The sequence below is a fragment of the Saccoglossus kowalevskii genome, chromosome 15 (genome assembly GCF_978046115.1).
Source record: "Saccoglossus kowalevskii chromosome 15, keSacKowa6.1, whole genome shotgun sequence".
NCBI classification, from domain to species: domain Eukaryota; kingdom Metazoa; phylum Hemichordata; class Enteropneusta; family Harrimaniidae; genus Saccoglossus; species Saccoglossus kowalevskii.
This window is the reverse complement of record NC_140655.1, coordinates 3,364,727-3,384,744: the sequence shown is the minus strand read 5'-3', so window position 1 is coordinate 3,384,744 and position 20,018 is coordinate 3,364,727. Positions and strand designations below refer to the sequence as shown.

At 34.6% G+C, this 20,018-nt stretch overlaps 2 protein-coding genes across 2 annotated transcripts in view; both read right to left on the bottom strand.

The window, feature by feature from the left end:
- Positions 1 to 1,197: 1,197 nt before the first annotated feature.
- On the bottom strand, positions 1,198 to 4,760 carry LOC144349557 (transmembrane protein 74-like). The gene is made up of 2 exons (XM_078008095.2): positions 4,636 to 4,760; positions 1,198 to 2,109 (listed from the first exon to the last, which is right to left on the bottom strand). Exon 2 carries the CDS (start codon positions 1,992 to 1,994, stop codon positions 1,449 to 1,451), a length of 546 nt encoding a protein of 181 aa, XP_077864221.1. The 5' UTR covers positions 1,995 to 2,109; positions 4,636 to 4,760; the 3' UTR covers positions 1,198 to 1,448.
- A 1,743-nt stretch (positions 4,761 to 6,503) lies between these two features.
- Positions 6,504 to 20,018, bottom strand: part of LOC100375167 (condensin complex subunit 1-like) — a 46,832-nt gene continuing 33,317 nt past the window's right edge. The window contains exons 26-33 of the mRNA XM_085490787.1: positions 19,355 to 19,458; positions 18,522 to 18,699; positions 17,437 to 17,531; positions 16,971 to 17,051; positions 13,425 to 13,608; positions 10,107 to 10,215; positions 8,650 to 8,898; positions 6,504 to 8,115 (exon numbers count right to left, since the gene is read on the bottom strand). Of these exons, the coding sequence (XP_085346913.1) occupies positions 7,979 to 8,115; positions 8,650 to 8,898; positions 10,107 to 10,215; positions 13,425 to 13,608; positions 16,971 to 17,051; positions 17,437 to 17,531; positions 18,522 to 18,699; positions 19,355 to 19,458 (1,137 nt within the window). The 3' untranslated portion in view covers positions 6,504 to 7,978. The remainder of the gene's footprint in view (positions 8,116 to 8,649; positions 8,899 to 10,106; positions 10,216 to 13,424; positions 13,609 to 16,970; positions 17,052 to 17,436; positions 17,532 to 18,521; positions 18,700 to 19,354; positions 19,459 to 20,018) is intronic.

The window sequence follows — 20,018 nt, the reverse complement described above, 5'->3', positions numbered from 1 at the left end:
TCATTCTAGTATAGATCATGTGATCTGATATTTGGATGTGTTGATTAAATTTATCTTACGTATTCTCGAGTCTACGGATTAATTGTTCCACAAGTTCCTGAGTCTGTGGACTAGTTCCAGGGAAAATACTATATCGTCACACTAGTCTGTACAACAAAGTACAAAGTACTTTACAGCATACATTTTTCAAACTGTTCCGAAATTATCACAAAACGCGTAATTTTAACAAAACATTGCAGTACAGGACGAGACCATGGGTAGAGCGGTTAATTTATCAGCCATCTACAGTGTCCACAGTGTGATTATTTCAGTATCTGTTAGAGTAAGCATTAACGCTACAATCCTTACCATTTCGACGAACCGGCCTACGTCCATCCAGAATTCCGCCATATTTACTACCTTTACCTCACTTGATAAAAGTGTCGGGACTAACTGGACGGAGACGGCAACTATTGCACAGACTTTTGAACATTTTGAACCTTTAAATCGTCTTGATAAAAAAAGCTATTCACTTGTAGACTTTGAGCCACGCGCACTTTTTCAAATCGAATTGAATCGATCTCAAATGCTGAGGATGGGTTGAATTAGATCAGGGCATGTCCAGTAGGGCAGTGTGTAGTGAAACTTTATTCCCCGTTCAAATTTATAAGATTTCGACATTATTCAACTATTTAAAATTGATTTGGCACAATTCTAAATCCATTCATTTCCCGACCAGAAATAATCCTATCGCCTATAAAATAGACTGTCGACAGTCATCAAGCCTAATTTGTTAGTATACTAAATCGACAAACGTACGTAGAAAGCGTCTGAAAACTTTCTCATAAAGGTGCTAGTGAATGGCATTTTATTCCATTCAAACAACGAAAGAGACTCCGGTTTCAAACTTGTTTCGTCTGTCCACTGACATAATCTCAACACAGCTACATTAATTGTACATTGATTTGCTGAGACTTCGGAAATGTAACATGAATAGCGATCGGGATTACAACAATTGCAAACAACTACATGATTTTGGATAATTTTGGCGTTTAAATGACTCGCAAGTTGTGAAATGTTCAATTGGTATCCTTTAGTACTGACACGTCTTACATGATTGGGTGTTTTTCAAAATTACAGTTGGTGGAACATGAATCGTATAGCAAATGTTCTGGAGCCTATTTCGGTAGCGAAGCGGAGAAAACAGACAGAGACAGCTGGGGTAGTTTTGCTTTACTCTTTCTATAAATAATATCTTTATATAACAGGTTGATAATGAGTTGCAGGAACCTGCAAAAACGTGAAATAAATAGTATATTATAAAGTAATTTTAAGATAAATTGGAAATGTATAAACTTAACTAAAAATATTCCCTTTCACATACAATACATGTACATGTATTACTACGCGAGAATTGTATTCTACATATTTGTGTATTGAACACGCTCATTGTAATCGTACATCGTATTTTATGGTGCATCATTCTGTGTACTCCCATAATGCATTTCGCTGTCATCAGCTTCCATTAGTCTCGTCCTATCGGCTTGCGTTTCCTGTGATACATGCCCACCACCGTGCCTACTACCGTGCCTACTACCGTGCCTACTATCGCTTCTTTGTCGATGTACTTGCCACGTTGACCAGAAAAGAAGCCCAGACATAAGAACGCCCCCAGTTGTCAAAAAACACAATCCAACCATTATACTAATGTTTGCCCCTTTTCCTAAATTGGCGTAATAGTTATCTAATTTTTCATAAACTCTAGCTGGCGTTGTGTTTGGATTAGCACTTGTATGACGAGGAACTAAATAACCAACGAGAACCCCCAGTACACCAATAACGATGCATGCCATAGCAACAGTTCCTAAGCAGTCCGTTTTCTTTCGGCACGACTCGTCGTCTGTCATGTTCATTCTCATGCGCGGGAACTCTCGGGTTGTCATTGATTGGATGTTACCATGGCTACGTAGATTGTCATCCAATGATTCGTACACAAATTCGCTTTCATCAATCATCGTCGTATATGCATGTATGTATTTTGTACATGTTTTCAACAGGTACAGATAACAGCTATGGTCGTCAGTGCGTCTTCTTAGAACAATGAAACGGTCACGTCACCAAGACGTTTACCTAGAGTGAATCGTTAAATATTAGAAATTAGTTTTGCGTTCAAAAGCTGGATAAAGAAAAGTACTGTTTTACTTAATAAGCCAGTTTTATTTTTTTGTTCATACATAAATTCCAGATTGCAGATTCGTTCTTTATGTTTAACAATACAAATGTAGTTCAATGCTTATTATTTTCAATGAATGCATTAATATCCATTATATACGATAGAGGGCGCAATTTACCTATCCTGGCGCGCTAAGTGGAAGTAGTAAAGGGCAAGTCCAGGGTGGCAACACAACGCTCCCAGATGAATCAGTTCCATTAATGCAGGAGAGACAATTTACATTTTTTTTTTATATAACCGTTACTTTTCATTACTTACATATTAAACCTTTTTATCAGTATATGTAGTCCATTACCTTGATTATCTAATCTAAAGAGTTGATTGGTAAAGTTGTGAAAAATCGAGAAAATAATTTCATCTATAACTTCTAAAGAATAACAGATTGATTGAAAATTTAGAACATGTTAGCATACCAGTTCCAACCATATATGGTTGTCATAACAAAATATAACTAAAATATTAATTTTAACATTTTTCTACCAATGCTCAATTTTCGTATATTTGATACAATTTAACGATGAGAGTAGATCAGGTTATATATAACCTGTTGACCGAAAAAGTGTCATTCGATTTTTAACAACCAAAACAATTTTCATTTCCATAATTATTAAATTACACGAGTAATATGCAAACAGAAAATGTTAACTAATTCGCATTAGTATTTCCCAAGTTATTGGTGAAATTCTTTCCTTTCTGCGACAGAGGTGATGTCATATTTTACCAATAATTTCTTGCTGGAAAATCAAAATCTCGAATAAAATATACTAGTTAAAAATGAATGGAATTACGGGATTATTTGGATCAGACAAATCTGTCGGAATTTACATCATGTCGCCATTGAATTAATTGTTTACGCCACACTTATTAAATAGTAGCATACATTCACGTAGTTCTAATCGATGTGCTGCCTCACCGATCTGTTATATTATCCCTGCATTTTGTGATTAAGGGTTCAAAATAAATTTACCAGTTATTGCTTAACTTATTTGTTCAAGTGAAACTTTCCTTGATGTATGGTGACATTTATGTTGAACATTCTGATCTGTCATAAAAATATTTGTCGATAATGACGTGTTTGCACATTTTAATGTTCGCAGTAATACTCGAGATAAATTTTAACAAACAAATAGAATTTTGGGAGACGTAATAATACAATGGCCATCTTGGATACTATAAAGCTTGATTTTCAGTTTAGTATTCGGATTCAGTACCCACTTCTTCTTGTCTACGCTGATGGACGAAAAAAAGTGAAAATTCCGTGAGTGACCTAACAATATTTGATTTAAAAAACGTATTTAAAAAATGTAAAAACAGAAATTTATTCAGCTAGTGAGCTACTCTCGTTTAATTTTATTTGCATACACTATTGCTGTTCTATGAACATTACTTACAGTTAATTTATTCTCATGCGATTAAGTACGATTTTTGAGTCGTCGATATATTTAAGGTTGTAAGTGAAACAATTTTCCAATTATCAGTCATGATGTCAAAAGTTCAGCTTGCATGGACCAATCAGACTACTGAGATTTGTATGAAAGTATCAGAACCGTAAAACTTGTTATCACGCGAAACTGCGATAATGTATGGGGAATGCATTTATTCACTTTCATGACTGTTGGACTACCGTATTCTATAAAATAATACCCATAGTACGTTTGTTTTGATTTGGGCGAATGGAAAGCATACACGAATAATGAACGACACAAGGCAAATAGTCCAATTATGTGTCGGACCTCCAAAATCCTAAACCAATATGCCAAACACTACACCAAGCAGTCGATGTCTGATACAGCAATCACATTCCCTTCATTGGTTTCTATTGGCCGATGGAATACCATTGGAACAGTTTTCAAATGACGTCATTACTCACTGCGCTCGTTGATAGGTTTTTGATGTCGATAGTTGACCATGCAATTTAAAATTATTGTGTGAAAACGATGCACTGCAATTTGAAAAACATAACATGTGGGAAACAGTTGAAAGTTAGAATGTATGACCGCTAAAATAAAACGTTTGCAGGCTGTAACTTTGTTGCCGATACGATGTAATTATTGGTAGTAAGAGCTGATTCTATTATGTAATAGTCTAGCCATCTCGTTTCTATGGTAACACTCCTTCCCCAGTAACAACATTAAGCCACAGTTCCTCTATAGAGGGGCTGTGATTAAGCCCATAATACACGACAGAATGGGGGAAATTAGTCACAACAGGACAAAATAATTGCCAAAATTATAATTATCAAAACACGTGAAAATGGCATGTTATAAGAGAATGGATGTGAGAATGCGGTCTGTGACAATGAACTGCCACGTACGCACAGAAAGAGTTATAAGTATGTGTGCATACACAGCGAAGTATGCCAACAACCGCTATTGTCCGGAGAGGTGTGTACTGGGTTGCAATGTAGTATGCCCATTACGTACCTGTTAATGTCTGTGTTCAAAGGTGGATGTGTCTTTCACCCATCGTCTACAGTAGCTGTGTCACGCGCTGATAATTACGTCATCCAGTGAGTACGTTGACTGTGGGCGTTGTCACTGAGCCACACTGCATGCGAGACTACTAGAACCAGCTGTTGCACATCGGTTTATGTGGCCATGTAAACTGTACCGTATGTTTATCGAGTGCGTCATATTCACAATAAATATTCGTGTTTGTTCGTATTTTATGAGATTGTGTAAACACATACACACCATCACCGCTATATATATATATATATATATATATATATATATATATATATATATATATATATATATATATATATATATATATATATTATATTTCATACTTAATATATATTCATATACTGTTATGTTTGGAATTTAAATAGATCAAAAACAAATAACAATGGCCTCGGTCAGTCACTGCTTGTTTTCACCTGGCAATCGTAGAATGGTATTTTATTGAAATGTATATTAGAGGCGCCATTGTCAGATTCGTATAATCATCGTGGGCAATAAAATAAAGTTTATTGAGCCCCTACATCACCCCTAACATTTCAACCTCTCTCTATAGTTACCTGAAAGGGTATATACAATTAAAATTATTAAAATGGGGGGCAAGGGGCAAGTTTAGGATTAGAGTTATGGATAAGGAACCCTTGGCTAATTGAAATGCATTCCTTCTTATTAGCATTTATTTATAAAATTGTAACACGTACTGAATTATGGCACAATACGAGTTTTCTAGAAATCCCTGAACCATTTCAGTGCAGGTGTTACCTGGCATACACATTACTGTACAAGAATGTTATGTAACATTTATATGTGTAGATGAACGACAGAGTTACGAGTGGAAACAAACCTGACTCAGATATGCATGGCAGGACACGTTTGTGATACATACATTTGTCATCACGTGTCACTTATTCTGTAGTCTATTTTCAGACATAACCGTTTCCGTTTCAGGCACATTTTAGCACTTTCAAACCAACTTTTACGACTTTCTAAAAACCTTTCCGTTTTTCTAACCGTCTTTCCTACCAACCTTTTTCCCACATTCCACCCAAATTTCTCCACTATGGTACTTTCTAAACTTTCCTTCAATTCTTTCTTTTAATTTCCAGGCAATAATTAGGACTTTTCAATCAATATTTTCTGTTTTCCAACTGACGTATAAGACTATTAAAACAACATACACAGCTTACCATTCCAGTTTTATGACTACATTTCTACCTAAATATTAAAGGGCGGTGGTCGATGCGCATGTGCGACATTTGTGTTGGTTTTTCCCACAATCCAATGCGCTCTTTGAATGGAAAGCACAAGTATGAGATTTGACCTGGGCACGAATTACTCCTAAATACCTTCCAACCACCTAAAAATTACATAATCAAACGTAACGTCTCAGTCAAAATCAACATCTTTGTTTTTGTTTATACGAGACCAATATATCGCACAAGTGGTGCGACGACTATTTAAAGCTTCCATTCACTTTTTCAGACTTCCAACCAACTTTACAATATTTACAACAGATTTTTCAACATTCAACTCCTACGACTTTACAACCAACATTTTTGCAATGAAACTTTTATGACTTTCTAACAGACTTATTAAATTTTACAACTTTCCAGGCAACCGTTACAAATTTCCAACCAAGTTTTTTGACTGTCAAACCAATCACTGGTACTTTCTATGTAACTTTCCAATAAGCTTCAGGTATTTCTAAATATTTTTTTAAATTGTCAACAATCGTCCAGCAACCCATGTCTGCTTCAGTTGTGGGAGTTATTATACCCTGATGATTTCTGATCATGTCAATTCAACCAGAAAAATACAGACAATTTAAATCTTTTCAATATTTACTGAGTTTATTGAGTAAGTTGGTAATATTCTAATTCACATTATTAAAAACTAATATGCTGCCCCCATAGTATCTAAATTATATATCCTCAGAATTCCATGACGATAATGTGTACAACTTTACTGTAAATCTAGCAATTCGGTAATGTAGATGGGCAAGAGGGTCATTCGCAGCATCAGTGTCTGTAGCTGTCTGTAATGAAGATTTAGTTACTAACTACAGTCATACAAACAATAAAATCTGTCACATTTGTTTGTTTAAGTTGGAAAGCACAACTTACAGGAAAGGTGCCCCCCCTCCCCCAAGAAAAATTCTGTCACAGTATTGGCAGTATTATGAAATGTGTAATGTCCCCACAAATCTGGTGAATATGGCAGCACAGCCGTTTGAACAATGAAATCACAGTAACTTTCACAAATTTTGTCCAGTGAAGATATTCAAAAACGTAAAATCACTGGAGTCTGAAATTCAATAGTTTACAGTGCTCGTGAGAAATATTTGATAGTTTTCATTTGTGTGACCAACTATGGTCATCCATTTTATATATACAGTGAGTTTAAAATAACAATGGCAGTTTTATCAAAATCTCAAAAAAACATGATTGATTTAAAACCTATGGATTGCAATCTAAACTGTTTAAATTATTAATATGGTTCGTGTCAAAAATAGCCTTGTGTCTAAAGTTGCACTCTGGGAGCAATCACCAAGCTTTATTGGGAGTTAGGTATATTTGATGATCTGAATTTGACAAAATCGTAAAACTGAATGTCAGGGATTGTTTTGGTTTCTAATTTGGTTCTTTGTTTTAAATTTATTTTGCTGACACTTTTTCTTGCAAAACTCATGAATTTACAACAAATTTGTTTCTAATTACTGCTGCCCACAGTAATTGCAAACAAGACAGAATCCCACAACATCAGATTATCAACTATTCAAATAATAATCCCAATAAAGCTACATGTGAGAGCTCACAGTGATACTTTAATGGCAGATAGGCAATAGAGTAAAAAACACAATACCAAATTTCATTTAAAAAAACACAATATTCCACACAATGAAAGTAACACAAGTACAAAGTTGATTATATTATTTAGTAAAATTTGATTAATGAATTGAACACACTGAATGCCAGTGCTGGCATATCTGGATTTTTACAACATTCATTGTTTTGTAATTGTTTTTTGTTATATTATCGTATTTGCTCTGTTAGTAGTGCATACACTTACATAAATATGTATAAGAATCAAAGTAAGGTATGTTTTATGATTCAGAATAACAATTTGAATTTTGGGTTTATTTGTGATATTGTCTTTTTCAAGATTAAAAATTGAAGACATATACATTTAGGATTTCAATGGAGAGCACACAATACAGTTAGGATTGCATTGCAGCCAGCATACATGAACCTTTAAGCTTGTGATATAGTGGCATATTGAAATTTACTGTGTATTAAAGTAACAACTAGCTGTTGACACCCGATCTTGTACGTGATCTCCCTGTCGGTAACAACCTCCTCTTGCTTGTACGCCTTGATGACGGTGAAGGTTCCAGGTTAGGATCGTTATTTTCTTCAGCACTGTTCAAACTATCATTCAGAGCTGAAATACAGAGGAAATATATAACAAAGTAAAATTAAATCATTCCTCTAACAACAATGTGCTTTAATTACACACATGTGTGTAAGGAAGGCCGTTCAGTGTGAGCAATGTTTTATATATAGTTGTCATGTTTGTGAAAGATTTGTGACATCTGCACCATGTACTTCATTGCTAGAGAGTGTTAATTTTTTAAAAGGTCAATCATTTTTGTCGTCTTCAGAAAAGTTATTTTGTTTGATATAAATATGTCGGTTAAAATAAGTATCACTTACACTTTGAAAGATTTTTGCAAATAGAAATATTCTTATTTTTATCATGATCAAAATGTTTAAAAAAAAATTGAAAAAAATGGAGATTTATTTTGTGAAAGTTGACTAAAGATACTCCAATTCTTGACCAAATCAGGCTTTATCAAGATTTATCATGCACGAAAAATGTTTTGTTTGCAGGAAACACAACATTATTTATTAGATGAAAAATCAAAAACATTGCATGTGTTGTGATTGTTATTGTACATCTTTCATGATCGTTTACCTTTTAATTTTTTATCTATTTCATTTGACTTTTTTCCCTCCTCCTCCACTTCCTGTACATCGAATAAATCAAGATCGCTATCATCTTCATCTGAAAATGACAATATTTTTTTCTTTGTTTTATCTCCAGATGGTTTTCGAGTACTTCTTCTCATTCCTTTCGTACCCGGGTTGTACTCGTCATCACTGTCAACATCTTTCCCTGATCGCACTCGTCGTCTAGCTGGAGTTTTTCCTTTTAGACTTTTGCCTGAAAACAATAATATGGGTATACTAGTCAGTGGTAGTGGTAACAGTGGTTGCTATGATACACTCAGGATTAAGGAAGACTTTCCAATGTATCCCTACCTCTAATCCTGACTTTAACCTGACCTTTACCCTCTATTGCCTCCTCAAATTAATTGTATATGCCCATTCTTGAGAACATTTATAGTTATCTAGAGGCCCATATACAGCTGAATTGGGGGGCTGGGGCTGGAGGGTTACAGTTAGTTAGGGTGAGGGGTGAGAGTACATTGTTAAGTCTTTCTATGAGTGATAAGTCACAAGTTCAAATTCTTCCTGGGTTTTCAATCAGTGTGTCCTCTAACAGAACTGATTTTGTAGGGATCAAAAGTCAAAATGGTTTTCCCCCCAAATCAAGTTATCTTGCAGACTATTGTTTTCAAGAACAAAATAAAATTATTCTATTTGTGGCATCTGATTTCTTTTGTTTTTACACTTATTTTGTTTGAATTTGAATTTCATAATTATTTTAATTTTTCAAATCATATATTTTATAACTACAATTTTTCAAGATTAATGTACAATTTGTTATTGTGTTAAATCACTGTGTGCCTGTGTCACTTCATATCAGCTTTGCATCGGTTTGAATACCAAACAGAAAGAACATTTTTACACAGTTCTCTCTCAACACTGACCACCTTAAGGCAATTCGAGTACTATTTAAATGCTCTACTACTGAGCATGTTACTGCACATATGTGCAATGCATTATGGGAGAGAACTTCTCATTGTATATAATGGAACACTTATATTGGCAGCTAGCTAAATTAAATATCAATTTTTTTAACATGATTTATATCAAAAATATGTCACAAGCATAATTCAGAGATGTGTTTGAGATGTGTGTTAACATTTTCTACTGTTTCCATCATGTGACCAATTTCAACAATGGCGACTACCGGTACTAGAATGTTAGTTTTTACATCACATTTTATGTGATATTGATCTTGTGTGTAGTCCATGCAATTGTGTCTAAAACAATATGTGGTCATTTTTACATGGTTATATTAAAAAAAAAATTAAAAATCACAGCCATTAGCATTTTATTTAATTAATTGATGGCATTGGAAAGGAAGGAATTTCTTGAGAGTCTCTGTGACTACCTGTCTTAAGCACCCAGTGAAATGTTTGATGACACACAATATCTTTATGTATATCACGTAATAAATCTTACCTGGAGTTTTTTTATTTCTAACTTGAAGTGCTTTTTGTGTTGTCTGGTCATCACTCATTCCTTTGGTGTGGCATTCCAATAATTTAGCTTCAAGTTCATCCACTATGACCTATAAAAAAGGATTGGTTAATGCATGGTTGGAGTAGATGCATGGATTGATTGATGTGTTATTACTATTATTATTCCTATAATATTTTACTTTTTATCTGATAAATGTATATAAGCTACAATAATTGAAATTTAATTAGAAATATGGAAATAATAATGGTGTTTTATATTTTATGAAAGTACAATACATGCACTGGGAAATGCAGCAAAATAGTAGTCATGACAACAACACAGTATCCAAGAATGTTTCATTTTGAAGTAAAAAGTAGTCATATTTATGATTAGGATAAACATTTGTACACTTTCACACTGGGACTACTTGCTATGTTTATAAATATGTTACTGTATTTGTTCCATTAGAACCACACATATACCAAAAAATGAATTTATTGTATATGTTAGATCATTATACCGTATTTATCCGGGTATAAGCCCAGGGTCTTGAACATGGAAAATTGCCAAAAAGAAGGGGTGGGCGTTTGCCAGGAGATCCCCGGCAAAAAAAACGAAAATTCGTGAAAATTGACAACACGCAGTTCGATCGAACTGCCGCAGGGAATAGAACGGCAAATGAAAACATGCACCGGAAATAAATGAACAATATGCAACACTAGAAGTAGAACAAAAATAATGTATTGCTTATAATGTGACAAATGAACCAGAAATAATAAAAATCGACAGTGAGGAATCATTTGAATTAGGATTTTCCCGCCGACAAACACGCCCAATACGCGTGAACTAAAAATGAATTAAAATGTCAGGGGTTAAACTGCGTGAAATGATTTCCGGTCTCGACAAATTATGCATCAACCGTCATACAAGAACAATAATAATTTACAAATTTACACAGTAACAAGTCATTGTCAATGACACGTCCCCGTTTCGTTCATATTTGAGTGACATATACATTCAAAGCAGATCATGACCGAAATTGCAGACCACTTTCCGTGGTCTGATCCGAAATGCACCTGCATATGTACAACAGATTGTACTAAATCTGAACAAAATCCATCCATGCATGACTGAGATCCGGTTCCGGAATTGTGAAAATACGTGATTTTGATGCATTTTCGGCCTTAAAATGGCCATCATTCAGCTATTGTTAAGCGGATCATGAAACAAATGCACATATCTATTTGTGACATGATGTACCATGTGTGTGTGAAGTTTGAACTCGATCAATCCAGGCATGTCTTAGATATGGATCAAGAACTGATTTTTTAAAAACAAAATGGCCACCAGTCGGCCATTTCGAACTTGATCCGAAAAAAAAAATGAGGTGCATGAAGGTCCTATTATGTTTAATGTATGTACCAAATTTGAACAAAATCCGTCCATGCATAACTGAGATCCAGGTCCGGAATGGTGAAAATGTGCGATTTCAATGCATTTTCGGCCTTAAAGTGGCCGCCATTTGGTTATCGTTAATGAGATCATGAAACAAATGCACATACATATTTGTGACATGATGTACCTTGTGTGTGTGAAGTTTGAACTCGATCAATCCAGGCATGTCTCAGATACGAATCCAGAACTGAATTCTTTAAAACAAAATGGCCGCAAGTCGGCCATTTCAAACCCGATCCCCCCAAAAAAATGACGTGCATCAAGGTCCTATTATGTTTAATGTATGTACCAAGTTTGAACAAAATCCGTCCATGCATAACTGAGATCCGGGTCCGGAATGGTGAAAATGTGCGATTTTGATGCATTTTCGGCCTTAAAATGGCCGCTATTCGGCTATCGTTAATCGGATCATGAAAAAAATGCATGTGCATATGTCCCATATAATGTGTGATGTATGAGTGAAGTTTGAACTTAATCGGTCCATGCATGTCTGAGATACAGGTGATCACGGACGGACAGACGCACACAGGGCAAACCATAAGTCCCCGTTTTCGGACTACGTCCGAACGGGGACTAAAAATTATAAAAATTCATAGCTGTTTGAAAAGAAACTTCTCAGATCTTTATTTGTACGTTCATTTCCATCTTCGTCAAACTCAAAACCCTCAAAGTCAAAGTCGGCGTCACTGTAGCCGTCGAACAAAATCCCTACAACTTATTCCTGAAGTTCGTCGATATCGTCCCACACAATTTGGACTTAGCACTTTTAATCCACGGATTTCGCAGTCCGTCAGCTTGGCACTTTTCATTCATGTCTAATCATAATAAAGAGACAAGAAAAATGGGGTCGCTCTGCTGCGATGGCACACAATGCTTTTGTTTACAGTCTAGCAATCATCTTTGACCTTTATGCATCTGCTTTACTGATTGGCTAAGAATGACATCACTACTAGTATTTCATCACAAAGGTCAAATCGTGACATTGCTTTTTTATCAGACTCGACGCTTATTAATCACGGTGAAAGTTATCATTCAGCAAGTTCCGGCGGTAGGAATGTCTCACTATATGGATATCGCGGTGGACTTGAAATAGGAAGTTTTTTTTTTATCCAACGACAAAAGAATGTTTTCATGACGGTGATGAAAGATGGTAAAAAAGTTGGCAGTCTTCGGCGTGACATTGCAAAATTGCTGACCCAGTTATGGATTCGCAAGCTGCTACAAAATATTTTATAAAGCCAAGATAACGTGATTTCAACCACTCTCCCAGGTACGGGTTGCTACAATATTGCAACATTGGTTTTATTGTCGGCGGCGCTAAAGCTGAACGAGTGCGACACTTGCGGCTCTCTTATACGATTTGCCTGAATCGTTTCTAAGGAAGCACAAACCAAACGGCCGGCCATTTTTAGGGCCATGACATATTTCAAAAAGAGAACTACCGTTTCTGCTTAATATATATTTTTATAGACTTGCTGACTGTTATGATTCAGAACGCGCTGCCCTGAAGGCAGAAGGCTGTCACAGCTATTTTGCGTTCACCCCTTGTTTTACGCAATTAACAATTTTTATAAGTATCACGACAGACTTCAAGAAAGTCAACTGTTAATACAACCACAGTCAACGAATAGAAAATATTTTTTTTTTGTGTAGAAAAAGACCCCCTGGGCGTGTGCCCAGATATGACCTCAACTCCTTTATTGTGTCAAAAGTGGGGGGTGGGCGTTTGCCCAGGCATGGGCTCTTACCCGGATAAGTACGGTAACTTATTAAGACAATAGTCACATTTATTGTTTATATAATCTTATTTGCTACTAATAGAATAAATACAGTAGTTTTATAATGATGTACTGATAAACCTACCTTTACTTCAGGTTTAGCAAACTTCTTAGATTTTGTAATGACATTTTGGAAACAGTTATAAACCTCTTCATCAGCCAGTTTATCACCGAAACATACAAAGTTTTCTTGTAACTTTCGTATGCCCTTCTCACTGTAGTTTAACATGGCTAAACAAAATGCCAGGTCTCGTACTTGACGATCAGTTCTATAATAAACATTAAGCAATCATTAAAGTGACAGTTGTCACACCATGTCTTGTTCGACGTGGGCCCCATACAACATATGAAAATTACTTGTTTACACAAAATGCAAACATCCATGACAACTGACATTTCATACTAAATTCAGTAGAATTTATGACTTTTTCTAACGTCTAATTGGATTGTTATGTAAAAGAACATTTTTCTATCGGAATAAGCTTTGTACCATCTGAAGGTCATATACAAATTAAATTACTTTCTATTATTTTTCAAAATAAAACAAAACAAGCAGTTGCCAATGAATTGGATACAAGCACTAAAAATGCCACAACCCCTTGTTCCTCCATATATAACATTTCTATGCTCCATTTTGATCAAGTCCATGTACCAGTTCTACAGTGAACTAATGAATTTGACTGCCAGACAATTTAACATGTGTGAATCTCTGATGTCTATGTTGACAAAATACAAAACATATATCGCAATTCCAAGTTATAGTGCATTGTGCGATAGTTGGCCACCAGTCGTCCAATTTTGAAAAATCTGAAAAGTCTGCCACCGATATTGAACAGAATGGGCAAGCACAACTTAGAGATTACGCTCTACATATATAATACGTAGGTTTTTAGGTTATTTTTGAATCCAATATGGCCGACAGTCAGCCCTGTTTGTATCTGAACAGAAAAAAAACATATGTATACCATCATGCATTAACCATGTACCATGTTTGGGGAATATTGGTCCATGAACTTCTGAGAGAACTTCTGAACAGATGGACAGAACCTAATCCATAAGCTCCAAGACTGTTCAGTCAGGGCTAAAAAGGGATTTACATTTACTCTAAGAAATATTTGGGCATATTAGCATACAGTACAGTGTAATTCAACTTTCGAAAACTATCATCAAAACTTATCATTTTTAAAGTGAGTATCATTGTGACCAATAGTTTCAACATATTCTTTGTAGTATTTAGGCAGAATTATTCTGCACAATTGTAAGCTAGCATTAATCCATACAGCTAAAAGCTAGCGTTAAGGTCGTTCGCGGGCATTCGCCGTAAAAGTGCGCGTAAAAGTCAACGATATTGAATACACTTGAAAGTCGGACACCCTAAGCTTAAGCAGTTATGCTGTTCCAATATGGCGTCGCGTGAAGTTTTTTCGGCCTCTCGATGCGCTAAAGGGAAGTTTTCTTCTCGGAAAAAACCGCACCAACTGAAAAAAGTTGGGAAAAGAAGGCTATTTGTGGCTTCTCCTTGTAAACAATTGATTACCGATGAAATTAGCGACGCGAGAGTTACTTTTGTAAGCCCTGATGTGGTGAGTACCAGGGTTAGTATCACCGAGTCCGAGTCTAACGGTAACAACAACAATGACAGTGACACTGTCCCGAGCGCTGGTGGTTACGTAGATCCGGATAAAAATGATGTTTATGCCATGAATCGCATTTTATGCAATGTAGGTAATGAAAATATTGATGCCGACGTAAACCTAGCAAGTAATGATCATCATACGGCTTCTCCTACGAAAAATAACAGCACGCCAGGGACAAACAGCATTCCGATACCAGCGAGTCGAAGTTGGCAGGACGGCCGGAGAGTTGTGGAATTGGCTGTTTTAGCTGAGGGGCTGGAAAAATGCCGTTACTGCTCATTTGGACCATTGTCACTCATGTTTTGTAAAAAAGAAACCAGATATGGTCTAGGAGGTATTTTACATGTTGAGTGTCACCATTGTCAAAATATCAACCAACTAACAGAGATATTCTGGAGTAAACCAAGGATTACTCGTGATAGTCGAATCATAAAAAATATTAATGACTATTTAAACACTATTTAATTATGGAGATTTATAACAATAATTTATGATTTTCATGTAATTTGTTCATACTTTCATTATTGTGAATGTAAGTTACTGGAATATTGAAAATTGTTTTGTTAGATTTAGAGGTAAATTTATTTTTGTACTGAAATGTCTATTCAATTTTTTTTATCTCTAATATTTTATCTGCAACATTGAATCTTTGAAATGTACTACCTGTATGTAATAATTAAATGATATTGTGTCTGGATTTAAGACATTTATTTATTTATTTATTTAAAAGCATAAATAAAATATTCTTGTTTCAAGAATTTTACATTTAAGGTACTACTTCTCATTCTTGAATTACAATTTATTATTACAATCCTATATTCAGCTATGGCTTATGTATGGCCATATAATATTAAACAACTTAGGGGGTCAAATATTTTGCAGTCATGATGGAGGCCTGGAAATTCTGTTTTTAGGCCTAATTTTTGCTTCTACCAGAAATACTGGATTGGATACCCCAAATTTTTATTAATTGAATTAAAAGAGCTAAATTCGCTGAGTATTTTATTAAATTTTAAAAGAAATCTGACGAAAACTTTTCTAGATTTAGTAAGGAGAGTAACATATATTAACGAAAAATTAACCTTGGTATGTTTTTAAAATTGCAATTTTGCCCAATGATGTGAAAAATACTTCACAAATTAGTATTTCAATGGCCAATTGTCAAATTGAGACAATAAAAATTACGATAAACTGTGTTGATGGTCACTTTTATAAAACTTTTATAGATATTAATGAAACTTAAAAATCACAGTGTATGCAGATTTTGTGTCACTTTTTTGACAAAAAGTAACTCGGTAACCATACATTTTTATTTTGAATTTAGCAATAATATAGTGATTGCAAACTACATGGAAAGTTTTATGAAAATCTGGCGAAAATTTATAAAGGGAGCCAAATACCTAAATCCATACAGCTAAAAGCTAGCATTAATCAATACAGCTAAAAGCTAGCATTAATCCATACAGCTAAAAGCTAGCATTAATCCATACAGCTAAAAGCTAGCATTTAATTCATACAGCTAAAAGCTAGCATTAATCCATACAGCTAAAAGCTAGCATTAATCCATACAGCTAAAAGCTAGCATTAATCCATACAGCTAAAAGCTAGCATTTAATCCATACAGCTAAAAGCTAGCATTAATCCATACAGCTAAAAGCTAGAATTAATCCATACAGCTAAAAGCTAGCATTAATCCATACAGCTAAAAGCTAGCGTTAATCCATACAGCTAAAAGCTAGCGTTAATCCATACAGCTAAAAGCTAGCGTTAATCCATACAGCTAAAAGCTAGCGTTAATCCATACAGCTAAAAGCTAGCGTTAATCCATACAGCTAAAAGCTAGCTAACTGCTCAGATAATACAGTAACTGTACTTGCTTAAAACATTGATGACAGCTTTGACTTTGACTAAGCAGATGGCAAATGATTATGCATACTGTAAAATTAGTAATGGTGTGTAGAGGTTATGCATGAGGCAAGAGAAGAGAAACTCACCTTGTTGTTCTGAATCTATGGCATAATTTTTCAACTAGACTCTCACATTGTTTGTCTTTCTGAATGAAGGAAAACAAGTATCTGAAAAAATAACAGAAATTGACAGAAAGTATAGTTTATTTGGTTGTGCAGCACATTGATTGATGTTGTCATTATTGTCACATTTAAGAATGCATTGCTGTATTGCCAAACATGAAAACTGGGACATAATACAATACAATTTATCAAGTGAAAGTTTTCAAACATAACAATTGCACCATTAAGTCTTGTCTATATTTATAGACATGTATTAGTAACAAATGCTTTTACATTCACTCGAGATCTCACATAATGCGTGGAAGGTGCATATCAAACTATTGCAAAAATTGAATGATTTTATTTTGAACTATAATTTTTTTTTATAAGTTCAATGTCAAATGTTGAGCTTTCAGAGAAAAACAAACTGAAATTTATAATCCGTTCTCACCTCATTATTATCTTGAAGTTTTCTTCTTTGACACCCACCTCAGGATCAGATAACCGGCTTATTACGTCTGGCATGATATTATATACAGCGTTACCCTGAAGAATAAAACAAACCATATTTAGTTCAATATGTAGTGACAAAAATACGAAAGTGCATTCTTAACTTGCAAGTTAAACATGTTTTCTCCTCAATTGATTTTAGGGGTACACCACAAAATTGTTATGTAATCCCATTTATACAAACGGTGTACAAATTTTTAAGATATGCACAAAAACATTTTAGGCAAACTAAGATGCATATGAATACAGTCCAAGCGTAAGTTAACATTAAGCTGACTTAGAGCTAGCTTAGCTTTGCTTTCATCGTATATCTACATTGTGTAATTGAGTAATTTGTGTAAATATGTCTTAATCTTAATATGTAGTAATCTTAGGTACATACTGGTACTAAGAATGAGTTTTATATATTGATAACAATAACAAATATGAAACATTTTTAAAATAAGCAAAACTTGGTCAGCTAGAAGTTATATAGGTCAGTCCGTGAGTAACTTAACTTTCAAGCCGGCTATCAGCATTTTAATAAAAATAATAAATTTTTAAGTGAGTAACATTGTAGAATTTACTAATGTTACTAGGCAGAGATTACTGTGTATAATTTAATATGTGTTTTTTTTAAAGCAAGGAGAGCTAGGTTTAAGCCAGTTTAAGGCTAGCCTAAACATTAAGTTATGCTTGGACCAGTATCTGATACGTAAAGCGGATCAGAATGTACAAATGTACTTTAGCATGAATTAATGGAACTCAATAACTGATAACAATTATCTGAACTACTTTCAGTACTGGTAATTTATTCATCAGAGTCATGCAGAAGTCTGAATACTGTAAAACCTTTTATTTTTACTATTTTAAAGTTTTGATCATTTTCACTGGGTTAGAATCTGACAGGCAAACAATAAGTTCTATTTTTCACATGAATTTAATTTAATGCATTTTACTTATCAGCGAAAATAGCGAAATTAAAACGCAGTGAATAATTAATTTACAGTAGCTGAAATTCTAATCATACAAGGCTACATATTTTACCTTCTTAGCAAGTTCATGGAAGAACATTTTTGACATATTAGAAATCCTATCGTCTTCGTCTACAATGCAAATAGCCATTTCACTTATTTGACCTTTGACCTTAACCATGTCATTCAATATCAGGTGAGTCAGGATAGTAAGCGTGTTTTTGCGAACCATTGGTGAATCATCACGTAGTCTAAAAATGAAAAAGTAATAAATATTACTACCATACTTTGTAAGATTAACAAATCATTTGTTCAATCTACCAATCATATGCATGCCAAAGACTTGGAATACTTTCCACTTCAGAACATTCAAATGTTATCTCGAAATATCAGCACATCCTGGTTTTGATTACTTATTTAGTGTTTATGTGATTGAAGAAGCATACTAACCACTCATATATTGTACAATTATTTTCTGTAAACAGGTTCTGAGCACATTTACAAACTCATAAATGAGGGACAGCTCAGGTCATGCATACAAATGTATTGAGAGGTACACATCAGGTGTCCTGCCATACTTTGCGACAAGTACAACTGAATCTTTTACGTGCAGTGACACGCCCCCATCTGAAAGGACGTCATTCTCTCAAATACCGTTACGAATGCCGTGAACCTAGCACATTAGCATGATGTACTTTCTTTTCTAACTTTTAAGTGTGTAGCCGACCATGGGAGTCAAACCTACAATCTCTCTGATGATGTAATCTACTACTTGGATTTAAGATTTGCTTAATTTCAGATTGTCACTGTGAAATCTTTGTTAAAACAATTGTTAAGGACTTAATTTCACATATTGTTTCTGTTAAAGCTGTCTCAGATTTCGAACCACTTTAATCCTGGTTTTACCTTGCATAGAGATTTGGTGTCCATGGCTCAATGAGGTTAGGAAATCTAAACGTCAAGTCACCCAATGCAATGATAGTGTTGGCACGAATTGTAGCTTCACTTGACTGGAATAAATCAAAAACAAAAAAATAATTTACATAAAATGCTAAATCGGTTATTTCAGTGACAGGCAAGAGACTCAACACACAATTTTGAACACAAGACAGTAATATATCTTTACTCTTGACCAGTCAAGCATACATGTACAGCTTGGACCACAATAACAATGATATGATGACAATAGCCACAACAGACAAAGTCCCACAATATATTTCACTTTCCATTTTAGCATTACAGACAAAGCAAAAATAGAATCTTCTTTTTATGTTTGGCATTACGTTGAGCAATATTAAATGTTGCACTGACACAAAAAAATTTATTTATTTTTATGATAGCATGATTTTTTTGTTTTTACAGATCTATAAGAATAAAAATACCAACAATTCCAAGGACATAAATGGAGAAAGTCGTACAAATTAGTAAAGTGTCTTTCAGTGCAAGTGATGTCACCATTCTATGTGGTTCAGTGCAAGTAATGTCATCATTTTTGTGGTTCAGGGCAAGTGATGTCATCTTTCTTTGTGGGGTCAGTGTAAATGATGTCAGCATTCTTTGTGGTTAAGTG